This window comes from Hemitrygon akajei, unplaced genomic scaffold, assembly GCF_048418815.1.
Source record: "Hemitrygon akajei unplaced genomic scaffold, sHemAka1.3 Scf000173, whole genome shotgun sequence".
Classification (NCBI taxonomy): Eukaryota; Metazoa; Chordata; class Chondrichthyes; order Myliobatiformes; family Dasyatidae; genus Hemitrygon; species Hemitrygon akajei.
Genome location: NW_027332059.1, coordinates 574676 through 596713, shown reverse-complemented (window position 1 = coordinate 596713; position 22038 = coordinate 574676). Strand labels below are relative to the sequence as shown.

Here is a 22038-nt window from a genome sequence, read left to right as displayed (position 1 = left end):
TCGGCCCGAAACATTGACTGTTCGTTTCCACGGATGCTGCCCGACCTGTTGATTTCCTCCAGCGTGTTGTGCATGTTGAAAGAATGTAAAAGGTGCGAGTGGGTCAGTCCGCACATTCTGTGCCACAGATTGCGGGGTAATTATCCATTTGGCATTTTTTTTTTAAATCGGAGTAGACATAGTGTGAGTGAGCCAGAGATAGAGTGGCGAGTTGAGGCTTCGTGTTACAGAGGGTTCAGTGTGGCTTTAGGTAGATTTTGGGTTATATTTTACCTCTCGTTTTCACCGTTAGAGCAGTGGGAATGCCAGGAAGGATAGGGGAATGCTCCTCCTACAGGGCGTGGCAAGACAAGGAGACCTCCAGTGTCCTTGACAACTACAACTGCAAGAAGGACATAGAACTGCAGCTTATTACAGACTGCGTTAAGGAAATGGAGCGGGAACTGGATGGACCAGGGATCACTCAGCAGGCTGTGAGGTTAACTGACGGGCTATACAGGGAGGGAGGTATACACAATGCGCAGGACCCAGGTAACTGGGTAACTGTCAGGAGGGGAAAATCAGAATTTCTCACTGCAGGGAACCCCTGTATAACAGATATACAGCTGTCTGTTTCGGAGTATGGCCTAGAAGAGGAAAGCCTTTGGATCATGCTTCTGGCACTGAGTTTGGTTTTTTCACTCAGAAAGGGTGAGAAAGCTGTACTGCGCTAACAGGAGAATTCAGTGGTTAGGAAAATGGACTGGAAATTCTGTTAACAACAAGATTGCTGGATGGTGTATTGCCAAGGTCAGGGATATCTCGCATCGATTCTGAAACTTTATTAAGATCACGGTGAGTAGTCAGATGACGTGGTTCATATTGGTACCAATGAGAAGAGTAGGAAGTGTGATGAAGTCCTGCAACGCGAGTTCATGGAGTTAGATGATAAGCCAAAAGACGGGAACCCCAGGGTAGTGTTCTCAGGATTTTGACCCATACCACGTGCTAGTGAGGCCGGAATTAGGACGATAATACAGTCAAACGTGTGGCTGATGAGATGGTGCATGGCCGAGGGCTTCAGATGTTGAGATGATTGGGCTCTCTTCCAAGGAAGTTGGGACTTGGACAGATGTGATGGTTTGCACTCAAATTGCAGGGGGGCTGAAACCCTTAAGTGAAGGGTTGTTAGCTCTGCATAGGGAGAGGAGATATGTTAAACTTGAGTTGCAGGGGGATGAAGAACCAGAGCGGATAATGGAGCGGTTGTGTGGTAAACCAGTAAGCTAAAGGATGAGCATCGTGAAGCTATTTTTTTCCGAAATCTGTACTATGTCAATGCAAGGAGTATTGTGGGAAAGGCAGATGAGCTTTACGCATGGAGCAGCACATTGAATTATAGCATTGTGACCATTGATATGATTTGGTAGGAATAGGTGAAGGACTTGCTGTTCAGCATTCCAGGGTTTGGTAGCGTTAGACACGATCCGATAGAGAGGGGTGTATTACAGTGGCATTACGGAAAATACCACTGCATTGCTCAGACAGGACGTACTGCAGAGCTCAGCTAATGAGTCTATATGGGTGAAACTGAGCAATAAAAAAGGAATGACCATGTTAATTGGATGACATTTTGGACCATGCAATAGTCAAAGGGACTTGGAGGATCAAATTTGTAGAGAGATCACAGACCGTTGCAACAGACACCATGTTCTGATGGTAGGTAATTTTAACTGTCGATTTATTGACTGGGATATCCATACTTGAAAGAGCCGGATGGAATAGTTTAGCTCAAATATGTCCAGGAAAGATTCCGTAATCAATATATTGAAATCATGACTACAGATGGCACATACTGGAATTCTATCAGGGTAAAACACACGTCATGTGGCAGAGGTGTGTGCAGGGATCTGGTGATCATAATGACATTAGTTTGAAGAACATTATGGGCAATGTCTGGTCCTCAGGTTAACAATCTAAATTCTAGAAAATTCAATTTTAATGTTATCAGAAAGGCTATGACGAAAGTGGATTGGGACTGGTTGTTTTTTTGGTACAGATGTGTTTGGTAAGTGTGAGGCCTCCAAAACTGAAATTTTGAGAGTACGAAGTTTAAATGCATGAATGACCACAGGTACAGATTGGATGTTCCTAACAGAATAAAAGGCAAGGGTAACATGTTATGGAATCTTGGTTTTTGAGAGATATTGAGGCCCTGAGAGTATCTCAAGTACAGGCTCGAAGGATTAAATGAGGTACTTGATGAATACAATAAATACAATAGTTACTAAAGGACTAAGTCAAGAGGGATAAAGTATGGAACGAATTTGCAGTAGCAGACAAGGAAAAGGAGAACCCCAAACTCTTCAGCAAATATATTCAGAACGAAAGTATACCAATGGACAAAATTTGTTCTCTTGAAGTTCAGAGTGGGCCTTTATCCATGAAGCTGAAAAAGGTGGGGGGAATTTTAAATCATTTTTTTGCATTTATATTCAGTCAGGAGGCATACGAAGTCTTCAGAGTGAGGCAAAACATCAGAGAGATCATGGACTCTATTCAGATTATAGAGCAGGAGATATTTACTGTCTTGAAGCAGATTAAGGTGGATATATCTCTAGGATATATCTCTTTGAACCTCGTTTGAGGCTAGTTCAGAGATTGCAAGCGCTGCGGCAGAGGTATTTAAAACGCCAGATTCGGAAGTATTGGAGGGTAGGTAATGTTGTTCTGCTGTTTGAAAGGCTATAAGATAAAGGCAATACCAGTGATGGTAAAGTTATTGGCAGGTATTCTAAAGGACTGGATATGAGGATTTGGATGGGGAAGGTTTGATTCGAGGTAGTCAGCTCTGATTTGTGCCTGGCAGATCCCGTCTAACCAATCTTATAGTTTCTCGAGGAAGTTACCAGGCAATTAATGAGAACAATCCGTGGATGTTGTCTACAGGGACTTCAGCAAGTCGCTTGGCATTCATGACATAATAGCAAGTTAGTTTAGATATTGGATTCGCGAGAGAAGCTAAGAGAGGCAGTAGAGGCATCTTTCTCTGTCTGGATGTCTACGACTAGTGGTGTGCGGCAGGGATCTGTACTTGGTTTGATGTTGTCTGTCATATATATCAACGCTCTGGATGATAATGTGGTAAACTGGGTTATCAAATCTGTGAATGGCGCCAGGATAGTGTCAGCGAGAAAGATTATCAGACCTTGCAGCAGGACATGGAACAGCTTGGAAAAGATGGAATGGAGATTCGAAGATAGAATTTAATCAAGACCCTTGTGAGGTGTTGTACTTTATGAGGACATACCATGATAACAGTAAGACATTGCGTGTTAGGGTATTGAGCAACAAGGTATAACTAAGGTATTAGGAAATGTAGATCCAAAAATTTCTTGAAAGTGTTGACGATGAAAGATGACGATGGAAAGCTTTGAGGACATAGGCCTTCATAAATCAAACTATTGAATACAGGTTAGAATATTATGTCGAAATTGATGCGGCAGAGGCTAATTTTAAGCAATGTGTGCACTTATCTCTCGGAAGATTATCAATAAGATTGACCAAGTTTAGAAAAAAAAGATTACAGGTTATTACAAGGACTTGAGGAACTGAGATATAGGGAAATTGTGAATAGACTGGGACATTATTCCATAGATTGTGGAAGGACCAGGAGAGATGTGATAGAGACATACAACTTTATAAAATGTATAGACAGAACAAATGCTGAGGTTGGGTGGGACTGGAATTAGAGTTCATGAGCTAACGTTGACAGGTGAAAGGCAATATGAGGGGGATCTTGTCCACTCCGAGGTTGCTGAGAGCGTGGAACGTGTTGTCATCAGAATTAGTCGCTCTGCATTCGATGTGAACATTTAAGATCAATGTGGATAAGTTCATTCAATGGGGAGTTATGAAGTTCTCCAGTCCGGGTGCAGATCAAGAGAACTAAGCAGGTAGTATGTCGCTGGACAGTTCGAAGAACATGCTGCTGTACTGTAGAGATTGATGACTGTGGGTAGGTCAAACTATGTCAGGGTCACGTTTATTTTCTCTGGGGTAATCGCTGGTGAACACCAGTAGGTTTGCACTTCACTGCCAGGCTCCATTAAGTGTCCAGTGCCAGCCTACAGCTGGGAGCTGGCAGTGAGGAGCAAACAGCAAATTCAGGATGATTGTGCATGTGTGAGAGATCAAAGCCAAATAATGTAAGAAAGAAGTTCGGAATGAAATTGTCAGCTGCCTCACGTGGAATTTAGACTTTGGTATGGTGTGTGGCTCTTCACGAACATTTAATCTGGATGGCAATAGATGAATGCACTCCAGTAGCACGAGGACCACTAGAAAGCTGTTCCTTTGTAGCTTAATATATTAGCTGTAGATGCTTGGAATATTTTCAGTGATACTAATGTTGCACTTCCCAGTTTTAACAGTATATGCTGTGGTAACTACAAACTCAAAGTGGAATAGACACAATTATCAGAAGGTAACAGAACCATGAGGCATATTGGGATATTGATAAAAAAAATTCAGCAGTTCAAATGAGAGACGATAGTCAGTGTTGCCTGCTCAATTGAAGATGGCATGGAAGATAGAGTCGAGAAATGAGCTGAGAACAAAGTCACTATATATTTGATTTGTGGAAACACGTGGGTCATCAGAAGAACACAGATTGATGAATGGCCATTAAGGTCGAACATTGGGAACATGATCTAATGTCAGATGGAGTGGTGTAACGTGTTCTCTGTCCACCTACAATATCCGTCAAGTGTCATATTACTAAAGACACCCGTAAATCATTGTCACCTGTCTAAAGATGAATGTTCAGAAAACTGGAAAGAGGCTTGAATTGGTGTATAAAGGTTCTGGGTTTCCGCAGATGAAAACTCTTTTTGTGATACTGATCACAAGCATTGCAGGATTTTCATTGCCCAGAGGTGCCGTTGTGCCGGTTCTGTCGGTCTGTGATTGTAGATTCTACTGAATCAGCCAGGCTATGTTCCTACCACGTACGTGATACTCTTGCCCGGTGAAGTGATCGTCGCCCATTAACATGAAGCCGACTCCGTCCACACCCTCCTCAATCGCGAACTCCAGTCGGTCCATGTAGAATCTCGTCAACCGAAACAGTTTGTGGTCGTCACAATTTGAAAGGAAGGCGGAGATTGCAGAGTTCAGATCTGTAGTTAGTCATAGAACATAAATTTGTAGATATACCATGTGTATGCGGGCACGATGCCAATTTAAACCAATCCCATCTTCAGGAACATGGAGAATATCCGTCCTTTCCCGCCCTATTGTTGAGTTCACACTGCTAATTATCATTTTCCAGTCCCTCCCTTGGCAGCTATCCCAAGCACTATCACTCTCTGCAGAAAACATATGTCCTAAATCTCCTTTAAAATTTACCCTATAAACTTTACCCTCTAATCACTCTGGTGTTTGTGGTGAAATTCGTCTGCACCCTCTCCAGACCCTCCACATCATTCTCGTGCCAAGGCACCCCATGCAAGGCTTCTTGAGAAAATAAGGAGGCATGTAATTCAAATAGAACACAAAAATACAATTGCAGATGCTGTGGATCAAAGAATACAACGTTGAAAGAACACAGCAGGTCAGGCAGCATCCGTGAGAAAAGAATAGCCAACGTTTCGCGCCGAGACCCTTCATCAGGATTGGGGGGGGGGGGGGGGGAAGAGAGGGCCGAAGCCCAGTAATAGGGATAGGGGAATGAGAAGGGTCAGAGGCGCCAGGTGGAGAACCAATCAGAGGAACGATAAAGGGGGGAGGGGATAAGCATGAAAGAACTGTAGAGGTAAAGGAGCAGAAAGTTGAAAGTGGAGAGAGTCAGAGAGGGACCTAGGATAGGGGACGGGTGAGGGGAAGGGAATTACCGGAAATTGGAGAATTCAATGTTCATACCACCAGACTGGAGTCTACCCAGACGGTACACGAGGTGTTGCTCCTCCAACCTGAGTTTGGCTCATCATGGACATATCGAGATGGGAATGAGAGGCAGAGTTGAAGTGGGTGGCAACCGGGAGGTCCTGTCTATTGTGACGGATGGAGCGGAGGTGTTCCGTCCGTCACAATAGACAGGACCTTCCGGTTGCCACCCACTTCAACTCTGCCTCTCATTCACATCTAGACATGTCTATACATGACCTCGTCTACTGCCATGATGAGGTCAAACTCAGGTTGGAGGAGCAAATAGAACACATGCCTGACCTGCTAATTCAAATAGACATTGCTTTGTGGATCCAGAACTGGCTTTCCCACAGAAGGCAAAGAGTGGTTGTAGACGGGTCATATTCTGCATGGAAGTTGGTCACCACCGAAGTGGCTCGGTGATCTGTTCTGGGACCCCTGCTCTTTGTGATTTTTATAAATGACCTGGATGAAGAAGTGGAGGATGGTTTAGTAAATTTGCTGATGATACGAAGGTTGGATGTGTTGTGGATAGTGTGAAGTGTTGTCAGAGGTTAAGGCGGGACATTGATAGGATACAAAACCTGGCTGAGAAGTGGCAGATGGAGTTCAACCCAGATTAAGTATGATGTGGTTCATTTTGGTAGGTCAAATATGATAGCAGAATATAATATTCATGGTAAGACTCTTGGAAATGTGGGGTCAGAGTCCATAAGATCGTCAAAGCTGCTGCATATGTTGATCTGTTTTTAGAAAGTATACAGTGCCTTAGCCTTCATCAGTCATGGGATTGAGTTTAGGAGCCGAGAGGTAATATTGCAGATATATAGGACCCCGGTTAGACTTCATTTGCAAAACTGTGCTCAGTTCTGGTCGCCTCAGTACAGGAAGGATGTTGAAACCATAGAAAGGGTGCAGAGGAGATTTACGAGGATGTTGCCTGGATTGGGGAGCATCCGTTGTGAGAATAGTTTAGTGTGAATTCGGCCTCTTCTCCAGAGTGACAGTGGATGGGAGGTGACCTGACAGCGGTATACAATGTGATAAGAGGCATTGATCATGTGGATAGTCAGAGGCTTTTTGCCTGGGCTGAAATGGCTAGCGTGAGAGGGCACAGTTTTACGGCGCTTGGAAGCAGGTACAGAGGAGATGTCATGGGTAAATTTATTACACAGATAGTGGTGAGTGCGTGGAATGGGCTGCCTGCGACGGTAGTGGAGGTGGATACGATAGGGCCTTTTAAGAGAGTCCTAGACAGTTACATGGAGTTCAGAAAAATAGAGGGCTATGTGTAACCCTAGGTACGTTCTCAGGTAGGGACATGTTCGACACAGATTTGTGGTCAGAAAGGCCTGTATTATTCTGTAGGTTTCTCTATTTCATTATAGACCCGATGTTTTGACATTCCTTTAAGTTTACACTTTCATTTTCTAGCTGAGCCAGTAATGATGTAACACACCCTGCTCTACTCTACAGTCTACTATGCTCTGAGGAGCTGGTAAATGAACAGAGGCAATAGACCCCCATCACATTTCTACTGTCTCCTCTGCTCCGAGGAGCTGGTACACAAAATCAGGCAATAGATAGATAGATAGATAGATAGATAGATAGATAGATAGATAGATAGATAGATAGATAGATAGATAGATAGATAGATAGATAGATAGATACTTTATTCATCCCCATGGGGAAATTCAACTTTTTTTCCAATGTCCCATACACTTGTTGTAGCAAAACTAATTACATACAATACTTAACTCAGTAAAAAAATATGATATGCATCTAAATCACTATCTCAAAAAGCATTAATAATAGCTTTTAAAAAGTTCTTAAGTCCTGGCGGTAGAATTGTAAAGCCTAATGGCATTGGGGAGTATTCCCTGATGTTGCGCAGAAGAGCAGGAAGCTGAATTGAATGGCAGCAGTAATACGGGACTCTATAGTCAGGACAGACAGGCGATTCTGCGGACACAAAAAAAGGAGACACCATTGACACTTTGCCTCCCAGGTGCCATGGTGCGAGATGTTTCAGGATGCGACAACAAAATCCTGAAATTGAATGTCAGCAGTCAGGCGTCGTGGTAAATATTGGGACCAACGACATTGGAAGAGAGAAGGGAAGATGTCTGGAAAACAGAAAACAGGAAGTTGGGAAGAAAGCTGAGAAGCTGGACCTCAAAGGTGGTAATCTCGCGATTGTTGCCTGTTTCATGTGACAGAGAGGATCGGAATAGAATGAGGTGGCCGATAAAAGCGTGGATAAATAATTGGATCAGGAGAAAGGGTTTCACAGTTCTGGATAATTGGGACCACTTCTGGGGTAGGTCTGACAAGTACAAAAGGGACCGGTTGCACTTGAATCCGAGGGGGACAAATATTCTTGTGGACAGGTTTACCGGAGCTGTCTGGGTTTTTTTTAAACTAATATAGCAGGGGGATGGGAGCCAATATTATAGAGATGAGGATAAACCAGGAGTTTTACAAGTAGATGTTGGGTGTAATATAATTGTTAGAAGGAAAAGCCAATGACTGAGGTCAAATGCAGAAAGAGCAAAGAGCAACATTGTACCACAGAGGAAAAATCCAAAAGGGCGCTGATGCAGGACTGAGGGTGTTGTATTGAAATAGGCGTAACAGTTGGAATAATGTGGATAAACTCTGGGTACAATGAGAGATTGGTCGCTATGACGTTGTGGGCATCACGGAGTCATGGCTGAAAGAAGGCCACAGCTGGGAGCTGAACATCAGTGTATATACTTTGTATCGAACGGACGGGCAGGATGACATAGTCGGTAGTGTAGCTCTATTGGTTCGAGATGGAATAGCATCTTTAGAAAGAGGTGACATGGTGTCAGAGAATGTTGAATCTTTGTGGTTGGGGATAAGAAATTACAAGGGTAAAAAAAAAATCAAACATAGGCTTCAAAATAGTAGCCAGGAAGAGGCGTTGAGATTGTAAAGAGCTGGAAAACTCATGTAATAAAGGAAATGAAACATTTCATATGGAGGACTTCAATATACAAGGGAAATAGGAAACTCAAGCATACTTTAGAGTATCTGATCGCAAGAGAAGAAATTTATTGAACGCCTATAAGATAGCACTTTAGAGCAGCAATTCCTAAATTGTGTTTTATGTAATAACCCAGATGTTATTAGGGAGCTTAATATAATGGAAGCTTTAGGAGGCAGTAATCATAATTTGAGTGATTTCATACAGCAATTTGAGAGAGAGAGAGGCACAAGCCGAATGTATCAGTATTACAGAGCTAATTACAGAGGCATGAGAGAGAAGCTTGCCCAGATGGATTAGAGACGGTTACTAGTGGGGATTACGGCAGAGCAGAGAGGGCTGAAGGTTTTGAGAATAGTTCACAAGGCGCAGGAGAGATATGGTCCACATGGGAAGAAGTTCTCAAATGGCAGTGGTAGGCAACCATGGCTGACAAAGTTAAGGACTGCATAACATGAAAAGAAAGGGCATATCAGGTAGCACAAATGAATGGGAAGCTGGATGAATGGAAACCTTTAAAAACAACAAAAGGCAACGAAAAAAGCTATCAGAATAAAAAAGATGAATAATGAAGCTAGACAAGCCAATAATATACATCACGATAATTAACATATTTTTCAGTTATATAGAGTAAAAGGAGGTAAAATTGACAATGGGTCATTGAAAAATGATGGTGAAATAGTAAAGTGGGACAAAAAAAATGGCAGACGAACCTAATGGGTACTCGGCATATGTTTTCACTGTTGAACACGCTGGGAGTGTGCAGTGGTTCGTGAGTGACCGGCTGGACCATTATCTAAATGGGAAGAAGGTCTAAACAACAGAGGTACAGAGGGACATAGGAGTCGCGTGCAAGGCTACCAGAAGGTTAATTTACGGGTCGAGTCAGTGGTAAAGAAGGCAAATGCAATGTTGGCATTTATTTCAAGGGGAATCGATTGTAAGATAAAAAAAAATGCTGAGCCTTTATCAGACACTCGTCAGGCCGCACTTGAAGAATTGTCAACCGTTTTAGGTCCTATATTTCAAAATGTAAGTGTTGTCATTGGAGAGAGTCCAGGAGTAGTTTCACGATGGTGATTGCGGGATCGAAGGGGATACAATATGAGGAGCATTTTGGCAACTTTGGGCAAAAACGGAATTTAAAATAATGCGCGGGGATCTCCTTGAAACCTAACGCAAGATGAAAGGACAAGAATGGGTAGATGAGGAGAGGATATTTTCTATGATGGGACTATGAAGATCTATGGGGCACAACCTGAAAATTGAGGGAGAGACCCTTTAGAACAGAAGTATGGAGGGATTTTTTTTTTTTTACGAGTAGTGATTCCCTAAAATGCTCTGCCGCAGACTGTGATTGGAGGCCAATTCCATGCATATATTTATAGGCGGAAGGTGGTCATTTTCTGATCAGTCAGGGCATCAAAGGATATGGTGAGAGGGCAAGCGCATGGGGTTGAGTGGGATCCAGGATCGGCCATGATGGAATGGCAGAACACACGCAGTGGGCTGAATGCCCTAATGTTGCCCCGATGTCTTGTGGTTTTATTCAGGAATCACAACCCATATCCGCTCCACTTTGGATCCCAGGTGTGAGATTTCCTTTGCTGGATTTGGATGTTCCAGTTGTAAAGGTCTGGCTTTAGTTTTGTCAAATCTTCGGATATTCGGCGACAGGAATGTCTGTTTATAAAACTCATAGAGGCGTCTGAATGCCAGCCCGAGACCCAAAATGTTCCGAGTGTTGTGACAAATGCATTTGGTTTCCTGTCCTCAGCCACAGCAACAAAAACCTGTCTCCCAGTTTCTGCCAGGCTAGAAACATGCCTCTAAACACAGGTATTCAGACTCTCATAACGAAATGAATTATTTGAGATTTCAAGTCCATCGCTTACCTTTCAGATGTGCGGGCACTTCAGATAAATCCCGCTCTCTGTCCATGTAGGCGAATTGGCCGTCACCTGATCAAATAGATTAACGTGCATGAAGTCTGTTCTGTGTAATTCTGTAAATTCATCAACATTTACATCTGTAACACACAATGTATTGTTCACCGTACCACGTTCCCGTATTTCCTTCAGTATTCTGCTCAGCTTCGGTAAATGTTGGTGTAGTTTCACAAAGGATTCCCACATCACCCTCCGGGCCCCGGAGCCCTTCTCCATCACCAGATCCAGGAGAAGTTTGGAAGCGTCCGCTCGGTTTCCCTTCTCCGCGAGCTCAGTCACTCTCTGTAATGAACAATGGGAATATATCGAGTAGCGGAGGGATGGATACAAATCTACCCTGAACATGGGCTAACCCAGCACATTCTATTCGCTACAGATCACAAGGAGCCATTGAAGACGTTCGTCGCGGGAGAAAGGTTTTAAAAGAAGTGAGCCATGTCAGTCGGGAGTTCCTGCATGCCAGGGATTGCAGGATAATAACAGACTTCGCAAGAGTTAAGTAGAGCAAAAATAATGTGAGTGAGCCAGAGATTGTGTGGGGAGTTGAAACTTTGTGTCAAAGATGGTTCAGTGAGGAGAGACGGAGGCTTTAGGTAGATTTTGGGTAATATCCTAATTCTTTTTTGATTAGAATAGTAGGAATGCCTGGTAGGATCATGGGAAGCTTTTCCTACAGGTTTCAGCAAGACAGGGAGACCTCCAGTGTCCCTGACAACTGCACCTTCAGGAACTGCATCCAGCTGCGGCTTCTTACAGACTGTGCTCAGTAATTGGAGCTGGAGCTTGATGAACCCAGGATCATTCAGGGGGCTGAGAGTTTGCCTGACAGGCCACACAGGGAGGCAGATATACCCAAGGCGCAGGACACAGGTAACTGGGTCACCATCGGGGGGGGGTAGGCAGCCACTGCTGGAAACTCCTCTGTAACAGATATGTGGCCTTATGTTTCAGGGTATGACCTAGCAGAGGAAAGCCACGGCGATTATGCCTCTGGCACTGAGTTTGCTTTTGTAACTCAGAAGTGATGAGAAGTGGTGATCTGCACTGACAGGGGAAATTCAATGGTCAGGAGAACAGACTGTAGATTCTATTTACGAGAAGAAGATTTTTGGGTGGTGTGTTGCCAAGGTCAGTGATATCTCGAATCGAGTCTGAAACTTTCTTAAGGGCAGAATGAGCTGAGAGAGGTCGTGGTCCACATTGGTACCAATGACAGGAGTAGCAAGTGTGAAGATTTCCTGCAAAGTGATTTCATGGAGCTAAGCTAAAGACCTCCGGGGCTGTGCTCTCAGTATTGCGACCACATAACGTGAGAATGAGAACTGAAATAGCACGATAATACAGTCTAACGTGTGGCCTATGAGATGGTGCATTATGGAGGGCTATAGACAGGAGTCCTATCCGGGGTGGGCGGGGAAAGGGGAAGTCTTGTACTCTCAGTCACTTTGCTCCCCAGAAACCGGCAGAAGCACCGGCATGATGGGTCGCACGGCTCGTGACAGACTTTAATCTTTTAATTTTTTGACTGGGACACACATAGTGTAAACGGATGGATGCGACAGTGCCGGTCAAATGAGTTCAAGGAAGTTTCTGTAATCAATATGTTGAGGTCATCACTATAGACAGTGAATACTGGAATTCTATTAGGGAAGAAGACAGGGCAGGTAACACACGTGTGTGCAGGTAAACACTATGGATCTGGTGCCATTAGGTTAAACATAATTATGGAACAGGGTAGGTCGGGTCTTCGGGCTGAGAATCTAAACTGGAGAAAGGCCAATTTTAATGGTACCAGAAATAACCTGACAGAAGTGGATTGGGACAGATTGGTTTCTGGTACAGATGTGCTTGGTAAGTATAAGGACTCCAAAACTGAAATCTTAAGAGTGCAGAGATCGAATGCATAAATGACGACAAGTACAGAGTTTGAATATTCCTGACGGAATAAAAGGCAAGGGTAAGATGTTTAGGGAACCTTGGTTCCTGAGAGATATTCAGACCCTAAGCGCTCAGTAAGTATAGGCTTGAAACATCAAATGAAGTACTTGATGAGTACAAGAAATGTAAGATTTAGTAAAGCAGGAAATCAGGAGGGCTAAAGTACGGCATAAGTTTGCACTAGCAGACAAGGGGAAAGAGAATCCCAAACTCTTCATCAAATATATTTAGAACGGAAGTAAACCAATTCTCAAAATTTGTCCTCTGGAAGTTCAGAGTGGGCCTTTATGTTTGAAAATGAAAATGGTGGGGAGATTTAAATAGATTGTTTTTACATTTATATTTACTCTGGAGATACACTGTGTCTTTAAAGTGAGGCAAAATAGCACTGAAATCATGTACTCTATACAGATTATAGAGGAGGAGATATTTACTGTCTTGAAGCAGATCAGGGTGGAGAAATCCCTAGGGCTTTCCTTCATACCTCCTTTGAGGCTATTTCAGAAATTGAAGGTGCTCCAGCAAAGGTATTTAAAATATCAGATGTGGATGTACTGGAGGGTAGGTAATGTTGTTCTGCTGTTTGAGAGACTGTAAGAATAAGCCAGGAAATTACAGGCTGGTGTGCCTGACACCAGTGATGGTAAAGTTATTGTCAGGTATTCCAAAGGACAATATGAGTATTTGGATGGACAAGCATTGATTAGGGGTAGTCAACACTGATTTGTGCCTGGGAGATCCCATCTACCCAATCGTATAGCTTCTCGAGGAAGTTACCAAGCAAATAATGAAAACATGTCAGTGGATAATATCTACATAGACATGGTCATTGAGAAGGTTCCTCATGAAAGTTTGGGTAATAAGATTAAGTTACTTGGCATTCATGATATGGTAGTAAGTTAGTTTAGATATTGGATTCGCGAGAGAGGCTAAGAGTGGCAGTAGACGTTTGCTTCTCTGACTGGAGGTATATGACTAGTAGTATGCGGCAGGGATCTGTACTGGGTCTGGTGTTGTCTGTCATATATATCAACGCTCTGGATTATACTGTGTTAAACTGGGTTTGCAAATCTGTGAATTACACCAAGGTAGTAACAGCGAGAAAGGTTATCAGAGCTTGCAGCGGGACATCGAACAGTTAGAAAAAGGTGGAATGGAGATTGGAAGATAGCCTTTAAAGAAGACACTTGTGAGGTGTTGTACTTTTTGAGGATGAACCACGATAACACTAAGATATTAAGTGGTAGGACATTGAGTACTGCGGTAAAACTAAGGTATCAGGGAATAGAGACACAAAGTTTCTTGAAAGTGTTGTCGAAGGTTGATGGCGTTATAAAGCTTTCAGGACATGGGCCCTCATAAATCAAAATGTGTAATACAGGGTATAATGTCACATTCGATATGACAGAGGCCTAATTTGGCTCAATATCGGAATTAGTCTATGTACATTCGAGTTTAACATTTAGATCAATTTCAATAAGTTCATTCAATGGGGGAGCTACAGACGTCTCCAGTCTGGGTTCAGATCAAAGGAACTAAGCAGATAATATGTTGGTGTAAACTAGATGGGCAGAACAGACGGTTGCTTTACTGTAGAATTGATGACTATGGCTAGATCAAACTAGGGTAGGGTCACTGTTCATTTCCCCCGGGGTAATTCATGGTGAATCACGGCTGGTTCACACTTCGCTACCGGGCTCCATGAGGAGTCCTGTGTTAGCCTACAGCTGGGAATTGGCTGTGAGCAGCCGCCGGTAATTTCAGGACTATTGTGCATGTGTGACAGACCAAAGCCAACTGGTGGTAATATTAAGAAAGAAGTTCGGACTGCAATTGTCAGCTGCCTCACATGGAATGTAGTGTTTTGTAGGGTGTGTGGATCTTCACTAAAATTCAGTCTGGATGGAATTGATGAATGCACGCCAGTAGCACTAGGAGCATTGGAAAGATGTTTCTTTGTAATTTAATATGTTAGCTGTAGATGCTTGGAATATTTTCAGTGATACTAATGTTGCTCTTCCCCGTGTTAACAGCATATGCTGTGGAAATTACAAACTCAAATTGGAACTGTCACAAGGAACAGAAGGTAACATAACCGTAAGACATTTTGGGATATTGATCGAAAAAGGGTCAGCAGTTCAAATGAGAGATGATAGTCAGTGTTGCCTGAGTTGAAAATGGGGTTGAAGGTAGACTTGAGAAATGAGCTGAGAAATAAGTCACTATATATTTGATTTGTGGGAAAGACGTGGGTCATCAGGAGAACACAGATTGGTGACTGGCCATTAAGGACGAGCATTCGGAACATGATCTGATGTCAGATGAAGTGGTGTAAAATGGTTCTCTGTCCACATTCAATGTCCGTCAAGTGTCATATTTCTAAAGTCACCTGGCAATCATTGCCTGTATCTGAACCTGCCTAAAAAATGAATGTTTTCAGAAAACTGGAGAGAGGCTTGTACCAGTGAATAAACGTTCTGGGTTTCCTCAGATGAAAACACTTTTCGTGATGTTGACCACAAGCATTGCAGGATTTTCACTGCCCAGAGGTGCCGTTGCGGCTGTTCTGCCCATCTGTCATAGATTCAGAAGAATCTACACTCAGTCTATGTTCCTACCACTTACGTGATACTCTCGCTCATTGAAATGATGATCATATGTTAACATGAAGCCGACTCCCTCCACACCCTGCTCAACCGACTGCACCAGTCGCTCCATGTAGAATCTCGTCAACTGCAACAGTTGCTGATCCTCACAATTTGACAGGAAGGCGGAGATTGCGGAGTTCAGATCTGTAGTTGGTCATAGAACATAAAATAATAGAGTGTATGCGGACTCGTTGACAATTTAAACCAATCCCATCATCAGAAACATAGTCAACATCTCTGCGTTCCCAACCTACTCATGAGTTCAAAATCCTCTCAGATGCTGACGTTTCCAGTTCCCCCCTCCCCCCAGGCAGCACATTCCGGACACTGATCACTCACTGTGCAAAGCATGCGTCCTAAATCCCCGTTAAACCTTACCTTCTAACCTTAACCCTATTCCCTCTGTACTTGAGGTGAAACCTGTCTGCACCCTCTCCAGACTCTACACATCATTCGCGTGATGTGTTTACCAGATTTCTGCACAATACTGAAATTGGCTCCTAACCAACGTTCATCCAGTTACAGCCCAAGTTTAACAAATACCTCAAATCATCGTTAGCATGCTACCAATTGTGTTGCCACTTTCAGGGAGCTATGCATACCCATCACAAGACCCGTCCATACATCAATCTTATTAACGGTCCCAGCATTCACTGTGCAGATTGCTTGCGAACTTGACCTCCCAACCTGCAACATCTCACATGTCCTTGAATTAACTGTTCTTGTTGACTCTTTGTTAATATTTCTAATTGGATGTTGAACACTTTGACAACAGTCCAACATTTTCTCAACTCCGCCAACTCTGTAAATCGATGAATCAGTCCACCCATGTGATTTTACAAAGTCCATCATTATGAGTAATTCATAGTTTATTAATTTATTTACATCACGCACGATGCATGGCGAAACACTGACCCTTGCGGACACTACTGGTTACATATCTTCAGCCAGAAGAATGCTCCTCTAGACCTGACTCTATTTTATGTGCGCAAGACAACTTTGAAACCAGTGTACAAACTCTCTGATTAAGATTCCTCAACCCGAAACATCGACAGTTAATTTCTCTCTATAGATGCTACCTGACCTGCTGAGTTCCTGCAGCATTTTGTGCGTTGCCCTCTCTAATTATTATTTTGTTTTACTTTAATTTTATTCGCCAAGGACATTTCATTGCTTCAGTAGGCACACTCCCCCCCCCCCCCCCCCCCCCCGATTCCCTGTATAACATTTCTTCTGTTCACTATCTCTTGCAGGCAGCCCGTTCTCCTACAATATAACGTTCTTTAACTCGGCAACAGAAAACAGACACCGGGAAATTCCCCTCACCTCCATTGTGCAACAACCCAAAAATCCAGGGAGAATTCACCATTCCCCTTCCAAAAGAGAAAACAACATCTGTTTCTCTCACTGGCTGTCGGAGGCATTTCCCACGTCAGGATGTACCAAATACTGACATAAATTCTGTCTGTTCCCTGGAATGTTACATTGCCCGCTGTCCTATTCCTGTCTGACTGTCACCCACACCCACCTTATTCAAGAGTTCCTCTTCCCTTCACTCAGGTGAAGATTTGCACGGTGAGCGGAGTGATTAGACCATCCCTGTTGTTAGGTCCCTTCGCTGGACCTGGTGAATTGTTCCAGTGCTCAAGGTCGCTTTACCAATAGGAGCAATGACCCCATTTGATGGCACTTTCTCTCTGCCCCTTTATAGCTCCAAGTTTATTCCTCTGAACCAGTGATGATTTGACTACATATGTACCATACGGACAGAGATTTAATGAGAAAGAGCCCAGTGAGCATACCTGTGTCCATTCTGACTCTGACTGACGTTGGTTGATTGTCGTCCTCTTGTCTGCCGTCCGGTTGGAAGAAGGCAGCGCCTACTGGCAATGATCTGAAATACACAAATAAAACAGAGTCCATTATTCTGCCCTTAATAATGTAAACCACTGTTGTAAGATCATTGCTCACTCTCCTATACTTCAGAGAGTAAATGGAGATTGGAACAAATACTTACAACTGAACACAAAGTTCAAAGAGATAGCAAGGAAATATATGGAAACTGTCTTAAAGGAGCGATGCATTGAAGCTGAAGAAGTCAACAGAATTGAAAAAAAAATAAACAAGCGATCTGTTGAAGAAAATCAGAGAAATCAAAGGAACATTTCATGTGAAATGAGTATAGGAAAAGATAAAGAAGGGAAGGACGTTGCAGAAACAGAGGACATCAAAAAGAGTTGGGAGGAATAGACAGGAGAATTGTAGAAATATCCCAACAGAGAGGACATCTGCAGTGACCCTCTCATCGATCTAGAGCCGGCCATTCTGGAAAGTGAAGTCGAATGGGCGATGGAAAACATTGCCAATAATAGGGCTGCAGGATGTGACAGGATTCCAGTTGAATTGTTTAAAACTCTAAAAGGTGATGCTGTAAACACGTTGCATGCAATTTTCCGCAGATCTCGGGGGGAAAAAAAACAACAACAATGACCATTAGGCTGGATTAAGATCCGTTTTTATCCCAATACCCAAGAAGGGAAATGTAAATGATTGTTCACTTTACTGAAAATGTTCACATGCTAAAGGTCGTACAAGCAAGAATCCAGCAATTTATGAATCGAGAACTGCCAGATGTACAAGCTGGTTTTAGAAGACCAAATTGCTAACCTACGCTGCATAATGGAGAAATCGAAATCGAGAGAATTCCAGAAAAGAATTTATCTATGTTTCTGTGACTACACTGAAGCCTTCAACAGTGTGGACCATAATAAACTATGGCAAATCCTTAAAGAAATGGGGATACCCGGACATCTGCTCTGCCTTATGAGAAATTTGTACGAAGACTAAGAAGCAACAGTTAGAACTGAACATGGAACAACAAACTGGTTCAAGATTAGGAAAGCAGTGGGACAAGGTTGCATACTGTCACCCTACTTATTTAATCTACATATATGCTGAAGACATCATAAGGAATGTTGGTCTCGCAGACTCAAAGTGTTGGAATCAAAATTGCCGAATGAAAATTTAACAAGCTCAGATACTACGGTAATGGCTAAAAGTGAGGAGGATCTGAAGAAGTTTCTAATGAAAGTGAAAGTGGAAAGCTGGTTTCTTACTCAATATTAAGAGTACCCTATCAGCTCCGTGGTAATGAATGAAAATAAAGTGGAAACAGTAACAGATTTTGTCGGTTCAAAGTTTTGTATAGATGGTAAATGCAGCCATGAAATTGAATAGCTCTTACTTCTGGGTAAGGCAGCAATGGAAATTTAGAGAAAATACTGAGCAGCAGAGACATAACAGTGTCTACGAAGATCTGTATAGTCAAGTCTATGTTATTTGTAGTTGCGATGTATGGCTGTGAGAGCTGGACTGTTAATAAGGCTGAATAAAAAAGGTCCGATGCCTTTGAACTTGGATACTGGAGGAAAGTGTTAAGAGTTCATTGGACAGAAGAAAGATCCAACAAGTCGATACTTGAAGAAATACGGCCAGCCTGCTGATGAGGAGGCTTGAAAAGCTCAAATAGTTTGGCCACATCGTGAGAAGACAGGATTCCTTGGAGAAGCCTCGCATGTTAGGTAAAACAGAAGGTAAAAGGAGATAGATAGATAGATAGATAGATAGATAGATAGATAATATCACGGATACAGTGGCCTTGACCTTGGGGGATCTCACAGCGGTAGTTTCTTACAAGAAGGCTTGGTGTGCAGTAACACTGTTATATTTGGCAATCTTCATGGGTTTTCATGTATGTTTGAATGACTATTGAATTTGAACATAAATTGCTCAATGATTCTATCATAAACAAAGTACAGAATAAATATCAATAAAGCATGTGTCCCCACAACATCTAGTGGGACAGCCTGCTGGCCCAGTTTGGATCTGTTTAAAACCAAACACCTCAAACAAAAACCAGCCACCGGATGATAGAGTAAGATCATTCTTTGCCCTCAAAATCGCTCCAACACCGCACTTGCAGGTCAACACTTTACCGGTGTCTGCTACAAATATACTGGAGTCTTTTTCGTCCTCCCTAGTTCAGAAGAGAAAAATCCCCTGCTGTCCCACTACAATCCGTCGCCCTTACAGCTCCGCAAAGTCCTTGGCGAGGAAGAATGGCATTAAAAATAAACGAGCTTATTGGATCTTTCCCATTGAGTCAGAGTAGTAAACATGTGGCGGAGTCAGCGGGAGGGAACACCTTAATGACGAAGCTCATATTCCCTTTGGCTGATGTGCTAAATTGGCATTTGCTGTCACCAATGGGAGGCAAGTATGTTTCGCATCACTTCACGGCTGTTATCTAAAGATGCCGGGCGCTCGCAGCGTGATAAATCGTCTCAACGTCAGACCGGGAGCGCGAGGGTGACGAAGTTCCGCGAGACGGCGCGCGTGGGCAGTGGGCGGGGCGGTGAGGTGGTGCGCGCGGGAGATGAGGAGACTGTAGAGGCAGGGATAGGGAACGGGGAGCGCGACCCTCGGTCCCATACCGTGCTGGCCAGCTCACCGAACGAGACAAAAGTTCGACCCCATAGTGCAGCTGGGGCACACATTTAACGCACAAAGTTGAATGCAAATCATTACATCAAGCAAGCTGCTTGAGTTCAGTTCAACTATATAAATAAAATCATATCTCCCTTCACATACTAGTTTGTTTCAGGTGCCTTATCGTTCAGCGTGGGCAATCATGCACGGTCCCTAACTCTCCGAATTGTAGTTGTTGCCTCCTCTGTTTCTACTATTAAACTTACATTAATTAAGTTGACAGAGTTTTTCCAGTCAACACAACAACACCATAGCTCGATCACCCAGCCCCTCGAAACAGCTGCTGCAGATAAAGAGATCACGGCTGAACTGATCAAATTTTCTTTGCGTATTTCCCCATGTCCATCCCTGTAACACTTCAAGCCCGCTGTTTTTCAGAAATCTCGGCCGTCAACAAAATAAGTCTTTGCTTCCACTGGCCATTGAGGGGAAGATTTCAAAATATCCTCAATAGACACAGGAACAGTAGATGCACTCGTCTAAAATGGGAAATTCTGGAAATAAAACAAAAGTTTCTTGTACATCTTTCAAACCCCTGCTTTGAAACTGGTGGCCGTTGTTCTTAATCTTTAGCTAACCTGTGTAAAATGTCAACCGTGCAAACAGGAAACAGTAGGAACACAAAAAGCACCACCAGCAGAAATTGCTTAAAAAAAACAAATATCTCCTTGATGGCTGATCCAGTGCACAGGCAATTGCTTGTTTGGAAAAAAATGTCGGAAATATATCTCAGAAGATGTATTATTCTCACCTTAATTCCCCCTTGAATATTCTGAGTGTGTGGATACGGTGTGTCGTTTCTTACAAATAACCCCGCCCACTGCCCCACACGGATCTCTCGTAACTATGGCAACACACACACTGCTAGAGGAAGTCAGCAGGTCAGACCGCATCTATGGATGGGTATAAACAGTCGACGTTGCGGACCGAGTCCCTTCATCAGGACTGGAATGGAAAGGGGAGGAGGGCAGATGTTTGACTGATTTGGAAGGTGCGGGATGTTGTTCTGTGAGACTCGGAACTCAGGGTCTGCGTGCAAGCAGCTGCCTGTCCTCAGAACAGGGAGCGGCCGTTCTGCTGAAATCAAATCCAAACCGGTCCGACAAGACACTGTTGTTGAAATGTGAGGAAAGTTTAATATTACATTTAACCCTTTCTGCTACAGGGAAGTGCGATAGAACCAATGGGGCGATGTAAAGAACATTACCTGTGGCCTCCGAGGTCAACTATACTTCGGTTTTCCAAGGCTGCTGCCTGGCCTATAGAGTTCCTCCAGCATTTTGTGTGTGTTTCTCGGATTTCCAGCTCTTGTTTGAGAGAGATCGGTGACGGGTCACTGCCCCGTGGGTTATCTCATATGTTACAACCGGGGTGAAAGATTTATTCTGCTCGCACTCAGTCGTAACCACTCACATTTCTCATAATCCATTTGGACAATAATTGATTCGTTAACATGAACATGTCAGGACTCCCTTCTCCCACTAAATTCACTCCCCATCTCGACCAAAGCTGAGCCTCCCTAGAAAAGCTGAATAATTGTATAGAATCATAGACAACACTTACCTCTTATGTTATTACCGGACAGCGTTCAGTGTGGTCCCGGGAAATCATAGTCTGACTCTCCGGGTGAACGACAACGTTCCTGCACGGAGAGTTGAGTCTGAGCTGCTGCTCCCGAGGCCACTCGGCTCTGATGTGTCCGTCGATCATTACAGATGGACAGGGACGGGTGAACGGCGGTAGAGCGGGACTGCCGCAGTCCAGGTCGCACTGTCTCAGGACGGGTCTGACAGAGAGAGGAGACGGGAGTGGGATCAATGTAGCAACCCTGAAGAGTAAAACAAACAGGCTGCGTTAACCCTTCTGTCCGGATTTCCGTGTGGATCTCTCCTTTTTCTTTCATCGCAACCAGTAGGGCGGAGTTTCTTTGTTTAACTCAGCGAGTCCCATGCTGCGGGTTTGATCCAGCCCGGGTTCTGGGAGGGTCTGAGCTCCGCCCCGTGTTTAAACATGACTGACTGGCGTAGGTATAGTTTCA

At 43.5% G+C, this 22038-nt stretch overlaps 1 protein-coding gene across 1 annotated transcript in view; it reads right to left on the bottom strand.

Moving 5' to 3' along the window:
* The window catches only part of LOC140724213 (uncharacterized), a 28148-nt gene extending 6464 nt beyond the window's left edge, over positions 1 to 21684 (bottom strand). Inside the window, exons 1-6 of the mRNA XM_073038701.1 lie at positions 21564 to 21684; positions 17255 to 17346; positions 15430 to 15596; positions 10977 to 11148; positions 10813 to 10878; positions 4993 to 5159 (exon numbers count right to left, since the gene is read on the bottom strand). Of these exons, the coding sequence (XP_072894802.1) occupies positions 4993 to 5159; positions 10813 to 10878; positions 10977 to 11148; positions 15430 to 15596; positions 17255 to 17264 (582 nt within the window). The 5' untranslated portion in view covers positions 17265 to 17346; positions 21564 to 21684. The remainder of the gene's footprint in view (positions 1 to 4992; positions 5160 to 10812; positions 10879 to 10976; positions 11149 to 15429; positions 15597 to 17254; positions 17347 to 21563) is intronic.
* Positions 21685 to 22038: the final 354 nt, after the last annotated feature.